Source organism: Mytilus californianus, unplaced genomic scaffold (genome assembly GCF_021869535.1).
Source record: "Mytilus californianus isolate M0D057914Y unplaced genomic scaffold, xbMytCali1.0.p SCAF_8, whole genome shotgun sequence".
In the NCBI taxonomy this organism is placed as follows: domain Eukaryota; kingdom Metazoa; phylum Mollusca; class Bivalvia; order Mytilida; family Mytilidae; genus Mytilus; species Mytilus californianus.
In genome coordinates this window covers 18,776,468-18,784,059 of record NW_026262734.1, presented here as the reverse complement: position 1 = coordinate 18,784,059, position 7,592 = coordinate 18,776,468, and the positions used below count along the sequence as shown (strand labels likewise).

The following is a 7,592-nucleotide window of genomic DNA, read 5'->3' as shown; positions in this document are numbered from 1 at the left end:
TGGCATCGTGGGAAACTATGTGGAAAATGGCATTCCACCCAGATAAGTGTGATGTAACACAATCACTCATTAGAACATGTAACAACAGCAAAATATCTGGGGGTTACCATCAGTTCCAACCTTAAATGGGATGTGCACATAAATAACATATGCAAGAAAGCTAATAGCACCCTAGGCTTTCTTAGGAGGAACCTGAACATAAGCTCAACATCAATTAAAGAGCAAGCATATAAGTCCCTAGTAAGACCATCACTAGAGTATGCTTGCTCTGTTTGGGATCCATACTTACAACAAGACATAGATAGCATTGAAAAAGTTCAAAGGAGGGCTGCGCGTCTTGTTACCAACAAATACAGAAACACCTCAAGCGTTGGTAACATGTTACAACATCTTGAATGGCGCAGCCTCTCTGACAGAAGAAAAGACTCAAGATTGGTAATGCTTTATAAAATTGAACACGAAAAGGTTGCAATACCTAAAAATAATAAATTAATCCCACAAAAAAGACAAACAAGACATTCAAATTCGAACAGCTTCCAAATTCCATCCTGCAAAACACAGTACAGAAAAGAATCCTACTTTCCAAGAACTATTACCGACTGGAACAAACTACAGGACAACATTGTAAATTGCACTTCAGTAGACTCTTTCAAATCTTCAATTTCAAAGCATCAATATTAACTCAACTATTACATCATACTTAATTATACAAAGCATTTTTTTTTTTTTTTTTTTTTTTTTAATTTTTTCGTATTTTTTAAAGATTGTATATATATCAATCTATGTCTTGTTGTAAGTTTCCTCCTGTGACATAATCTTCAATTTGTTGAAGGCGGTCACTATATGGTAGAAGTAGAAGTAGAAGTAGAAGTAGTAATTATTTGTGAACTAAATATCCCAAGGTAATTTTTACTGAAATAAGTCTGGACTTTATCATATTTATCGTAGATCTATTCACAGATAAGAGTCTGGGCCATTAAGTCCTAAGATATTATTATATCATCCTAATTTCTTGAACTTCTGTCCTGAATATTTGACGATAATCAAACATGGAGGATGTAGAAATTGTTGTTCCAAATGATAAAGTTCACAACTTTATAGTAAGCTCATTGGAAGTTGTTGGATTAACTGAAGCACGTGGATCGTTGGTTGCAGATATACTAGTATCCGCAGATTACAGAGGAATATATAGTCATGGAGTCATATTACTTGGTAAATAGTATCTTATTTCATTAATGAGTTGTTAAAAAGTTTAAGGAGTCAGCAACTAAAACAACGACAGAGAAAATTTGAAGTCACGATTTTTTTTTATTTTGCAATGTATTAACTGACCAGAATTTTTTTTGTAGAAAAAGTAATATTCTTTTATATAATAGTGGCGGTCAGCATTTCTTTCTTTATCTCTGGTCCAATATAATCATTCTTATTTAGGCATATTGTCACCATTTAGAAATTTAAAAAAAAAGACTTTTATTACTTTTTCTTGCTTGTAATGTTTATGTACATGTTTTGCGTCATTTATCACTGTGTAGTATTAGGTAACAATCAATTTGTTTTGTATTTAAACATATAAAAGTTCTTCTTCGTTTAATGCAGAGGATGAATCTATATAATCGTATCCATCTTTAAATGAGAGCTAATTTTAAACAAACAAACACTTATTCGTTAGGGGCTAAATCTTCATGTTTGTATTGTCTTCCGACCTGTTTCTTGTTTAGATGCAAGATATAATAAAGAGCAGCAATGTTTTAAAATCTCGAAATCAATTCTTTTTTGCATTTAAGTTGAAAATTTTGATCTTATCAAACCATTGTAACGAATATGTCCATTCTGGTATCATTTGCATTAAGCATTTGTTGAATCAGTATGCACTGAATTACTGGTGAGTATGGGGTTTTTTTTTGCCTTTTTTTTAGGGGGAAGGGGGTAGTGAGTGACATTTTTTGTTCACCAACTTGGATTGTTGGACTATAGGGTTCGAAAGTTAGGGTTGATTAAAATGACGGTTTATGAATTGTTGGAATAGGTGTTGCTGAGGGGAACGTGTAAGACATACCAATTTCGATTGTAACTTCTTTTAGATAAATATATGGACGAAATCAGATCAGGGGCCGTATCAGTAGAAGACAAAGAACCAACAATTATAAAAGAATCAATAGGAACGGCACTGGTAGACGGAAATAGCTTAATTGGTAAGTTGTTAGAAATTGTGTTGACTGTGAAGAATCAATTATTATAATTGCAAGAAAATTATATTTTCACGTCATGTGTAACATTCCATACTTCGTCTTAGCGTTACAAATTTTTCGTAGAATGTATACTTAGTCTGCATGTCATTTATTTTAGTGGCAATCCTTTTATTAAATTGATGGTTTAATTTACTAAGTGTCCAGTGACAAATATTGCATTAATATTCAGGCCGAGAACACACATGTATATAACCCAAAAGTTTAGTTCTGTAAAAAAGGTCGACTGGGATGGAGAGGTCGGAAGTTTGACTGATATTGAAAAAACGATTGGATAAGTGCAGAAAGTTTTCCTTGCACCAGAACACCTATGGAACCATCCTGTAAAACAGTGTAGCAAGGTTCTTTAAGTTGCAGAGAGCATGTCACTTTCCTCGCACGAGTCATTTGATGGAACATCTCTATTCCGACCAGAAGTTTCTGCGTATTTCCTGCCAAGTCAAATGGACGACTATTAAAACTGAGGGAAAGATCTCCTAATTTATCAGGAGACACTAGATGTACTGTAAATACTTGTACACGGGACACCCTTTTGGGAGCCAAACAATTAAGTTAAATCACAAATTCTGCACGTACACGTTACACCAATTCTATACTCACTGCTTTTTGCAATATTCAGTCATTCCAATATCCACTGTATACCAAATAATATCAACCAGATAAGAGTAAGAAATTAAATAAGACAAAAGTGCTAGTACAAGGCAAGTGACGCATATGGGTAGGTACAATTAATCAACGTTAACCACTATATCGGCCATATAGTCGTTAGCATAAATCATACATACATAAGTTGCAGTGGTTGATGTATTTTTGTTGGGTTATGAAAATAAGTAGATCCAAAGTGGTCAGTCTTAAATCATAACCAAGTAATAAGAAACCATATAAAGAAAACAATAGTTTACAAAACAAGCCAAAACCTAAAATCATTTTACATGTCCTAACTAAACACTGTTGGTGATCATATATACTACGAAAATTCAAAGTGCGTTTCGTTTCTGCTGCACTAGTGTCATCTGTAGTCTTATTCATATTAAATTCGTTGTCATTATCCATGTTGTTAATGACATGACGTTAAGTACGGGGGTAAGGATGGAAATAAACTCATCATACAGACTATGATTACAATTTTGTCAGCCAGACGCGCGTTTCGTCTACAAAAGACTCATCAGTGACGCTCGAGTAGCAACAGTTAAGAGGTCAAATAAAGTACGAAGTTGAAGAGCATTATATTTATTACGCAATTATACCCTCTTTATATTGCCTAGCTAGTTAACAGGTTAGAATGGAATTAACGGAGAGAGCATTATAGCCTTAAATAAATGAATAGAGGATACAATATTTTTTAAATAATAATTTGAAACTAATGAAGTCTAGAAATAAATGATAATATATAATTAATACAATATAAGGCTAAAATTTTCAAACTGAATTGTACGGTTTGTTCTTAGGTGACTAGGTGATTACAGACATGTTAACGCCGCATTTTAATCTTTATGTGACTGTCCAAAGCCAGGAATTTGTATCCAGTAGTTATCGTTGGTTATTGATTGATTTTGATTTTTGATTTTTTGTGTTTTAACGCCATTTTTAAGCACCGCTTTTGGGCTATTTCGTGGCGGCCAGTTTTTATTGGTGGAGGAAGCCGGAGTGCCCGGAGAAAACCACCGACCTTCGATAGGAAAACTGACAATCCTAGTCAATTAAGATTAGAGTCGAATGCACCCGCACGAGCGGGGTTCGAACTCACAACCTCAGTGTTGACTGGCTAGTGATTACAGTAGTAACTACTTAGACCACTCGGCCACCGAGGCGCCTACGTTGGTTATTGTCATATTTGTTTATCGCTAATTGTTGATGTATTATTCACACATTTGGTCTTCTCTTTTGAATAGTTTCACTTTGCAGCTTAGTATATACTTAGTAGTTGTTCCGAGGATTGAACAATGACCAGTAATTGGTTTCATCTTTATTGTATGGTCTTTATGTACATGTATAGTTGTCGTATTTCCAAACACTTCATCCTCTTACTTTATATGTATATAAGAGAAATAGAGAATATGAAAGTGTCACTACATAGAAAAAAAAGTAACAACAAGGAAATGCAATTTAATGTTAACACGAACACAATCGCTCCTTTATGAAAATAAGGAAACGTGATTGCAGATGATACAACGATCCACCGAAGTTCAAATGACATGGAGGTCACCGTACGGTCTTTAACAATGACTAAAACGCATACGGTATAGTCAGATATAAAAGGTCCAGGAGTGACAAAATGTGAAACAAACCAAACGAGAAAATCCACGGCCTGATTCATCACAAAACAATTAACGAAAAACAAATGTGTCAGATAGCAACCAAGGACAACCACTGAATTATAGACTCCTAGTTGATCCATTTATTCAAACGAATGTGATCTGCTTTTTTAAGTCTTAATTCTACCGAAATTGTTCGTAAATGTTTTTTGAAAGTGAAAAAGACTACGAGCTGCTAATCAGAGTAGAATCCTAATTTGAAATCTGTTTAAAATCATAGAATTAATCGATCGAAGCCTAGTACACTAAAACCCCATTCACACTAGCATTTTTCTTTAATAGATCTAATTTGAATCAATCTAAATAAAATCAGTTAGCGTTAACATTATCTTCAATCATAACGATCTCTATCGGTCTAATCTGAACCAGTGCGTTCACACTTCAAACTGTAAACATTGTGTATGAATAGAACTATTTTATCAAATTGATGTGTTGATACACAATTGAAAAAACAAAAATTGGACGAAGTCATTGTTTCTCTTGAATCACAAGTTCAAATTTTGATTTTGAAACAAAAAACTGTAGCAACGAAGTTACAACACGACGAAATACTTCGGTTCCTGAAAAGTAAAAAATCAACTAAAAAAAGAAGACACAGATTTCGCAAATTTATGCTACGGCGAAAACAACATGTTTGTTTTTACGTGCATGCACACAAAGGTCTGTTAAGGTAGATGGGGTGGGGTGTCTAAATTATAATCCATAGAATTTTTTAAAAATTTGCCAAAATGTAGTTTATATCATGCTTTTTAACATGCGCATACATTATTTTCGATTCAATCGTACTAGTTTAAACGATCTCTGCGTTCACATTTAAAGTAAGATCGGTTTACTTTAGATCGATTCAAACTAAACTACCTCTTTTGGTGTTTTAGTTTAGACCGATTGAAGATCGATTCAATGCGTTCACATTGGCCCTTAAATCGATCTAAAGTGAACCGATCTAGTTTAAATCGATCTAAATGTCCTAGTGTGAACGGGGTCTATTTTCAACTATAAAACCTGTACCATAAAAGTTCAATGATTTTCTGCAGGTATCATTTACATTAAATCTTAAATATTTTTAGGTGCGTATGTTGCCCTGTACTGTATAGATATTGCTATCAAAAAAGCAAAAGAAGCTGGAATTGGATTTGTCTCGTGCAGAGGTAAGATTATTGTATCAAATAATCATGGCATTTTATGAAAAGTAAATTTATAAAAAAAAAAAAAAACATCGCTTCAATGATGTTTCATATCAGCACATATGAGTGCTGACTTCTAGACCACTGATACACACGAGGAGGAAACGTCTACCAGCAGCGGGCTTCAAAGTCACATACATAAAAATACACGCTTATAATTTTCTACGCCAATTGCACTTTTTGTCGATAAAGATGATCAAGGTTTTCAATATATTTGTTGCATACTTTGTGTTGTTAACTTTTTTATTGTTGATTTGCGTTTATTTTTATGTTGATATATGCCTCTTTTTGCGAATGTCATTAAAGACCTGGAAGATTCATTAATAGTTACATTTAAAAGTTTTGTAAGGTTGCTGACTCATTTACTTATACGTTGCCTTTTTTTTTTTTCTTTTATTGATGTGAAAAATTTATGCCAACTGAATATGAGAAAATTAATTAAAAGTAATCTTTTAATTATTTTAGGCGCAAATCACTTTGGAATGGCAGGGTGGTACAGTATGTATGCGATGGAACAAGGATTTGTGGTAAATTGTATTTTCAATATTTTATTAGTATCCTTGTGTTGGTAAAAGAAACGTTTCTAATTCAGTTTCGACAAAAGCAATGCATGTATCTTTCCTTTAATATTAATACAAAACAAGAACTGTAAATTGTATTTACTCGTTAATTTGCTTGCTTTCAGTATTAAAATAAATCAATAGAATTAATAGGAGACGTGTGTTTAACTTTTATAGTTGAAAAATACAGATATTTTTTACTGAGAGTTCCCGGTATTTTCAAGGTCTGTTGCTCTATCAATTCAGTTGTTACTTTTTACCTGCAGTTGCAGACTATACTGTCATTTTTGACAGTTTTCCCTATGATCATCAATTCATGTCAAAGCTTAATTATTTTATTTTCGTACTAAATTACAGGGACTCTCTTTATGTAATACAAATCCTCGAATGGTTCCCACTAGAGGGACAAAGGTAAGTACAAATAAACAAGACAATACACGACTGGTTCCGATAAGAGGAATAATGGTAAGTATAAACAGACAAGACAATACTGGCTCAAGTAGAGATGTATGGTACTATAGTTCCGGCTTTTATAATACATTCATACACTTGTGTAGACTTGGGCAATACAGATATTTATAATATATTAGGAATTCATTATAAATTGACGGGTCGACAGTTGACGTAAATTAAAGTTGACAAAATCAAATTACTTCATTCCATTTAAACAGCAGAATAATGCTTAAGTGGTAAAAATTAACAGGAAGATAGTTCGACAGGTAAACAGTTGACAACTAGACAGTAGACATATACTGGTCAAGTAGGATATTGCCCAAGAATTCACAAGAGTAAGAATTTATTATAAGAGCATGAACTATATATATCCTCCTTCAGCCACAATACTCGAATGGTTCCACCGAATATAGAAACAGTCAGAACAATCCTATAATAGTTTCGAATAGAGGAACAATGGTAAGCACAAACAGTCTAGACAATCCTTGAATAGTTCCGAATAGAGCAACAGTTGTAAGTAGGGAAAGTGAAGACAATCCTCAAATGGTTCTGAATAGAGGAACACTGGTAAGTACAAACAGTCTAGACAATCCTCGAATAGTTCCGAATAGATCAACAATTGTAGGTACGGATTTTGTATTTACATTGTATCATAGATCAAATTTATTTGTTCAGTGTATGTTCACTGGTGTTAATATGTCTTTTGATTGATATAAGCCATTTCAATTGATATCTTATAGTGTGTCTTTCTATGTTGTGATGTTACACTATTGTTTCAGATAAGGGTGAAGGTTTGGTACCATTAAAACGTGTAAACCCGCTGCAATTGTTTGC

At 33.4% G+C, this 7,592-nt stretch overlaps 1 protein-coding gene across 1 annotated transcript; it reads left to right on the top strand.

The window, feature by feature from the left end:
• The first annotated feature begins 1,043 nt into the window (after nucleotides 1-1,043).
• Nucleotides 1,044-6,887, top strand: LOC127711933 (ureidoglycolate dehydrogenase (NAD(+))-like). Its single transcript, XM_052218090.1, has 5 exons — nucleotides 1,044-1,212; nucleotides 2,082-2,192; nucleotides 5,629-5,709; nucleotides 6,211-6,272; nucleotides 6,663-6,887. Exons 1-5 carry the CDS (start codon nucleotides 1,050-1,052, stop codon nucleotides 6,885-6,887), a joined length of 642 nt encoding a protein of 213 aa, XP_052074050.1. The 5' UTR covers nucleotides 1,044-1,049.
• Nucleotides 6,888-7,592: the final 705 nt, after the last annotated feature.

Excerpts from the sequence above, each read along its gene's own strand:
- LOC127711933 (XM_052218090.1), top strand. The coding sequence starts at position 1,050 with ATGGAGGATGTAGAAATTGTTGTTCCAAATGATAAAGTTCACAACTTT. Across the intron at positions 1,213-2,081 it reads TCATGGAGTCATATTACTTG|ATAAATATATGGACGAAATC; the intron begins GTAAATAGTATC and ends AACTTCTTTTAG. Across the intron at positions 2,193-5,628 it reads AGACGGAAATAGCTTAATTG|GTGCGTATGTTGCCCTGTAC; the intron begins GTAAGTTGTTAG and ends AAATATTTTTAG.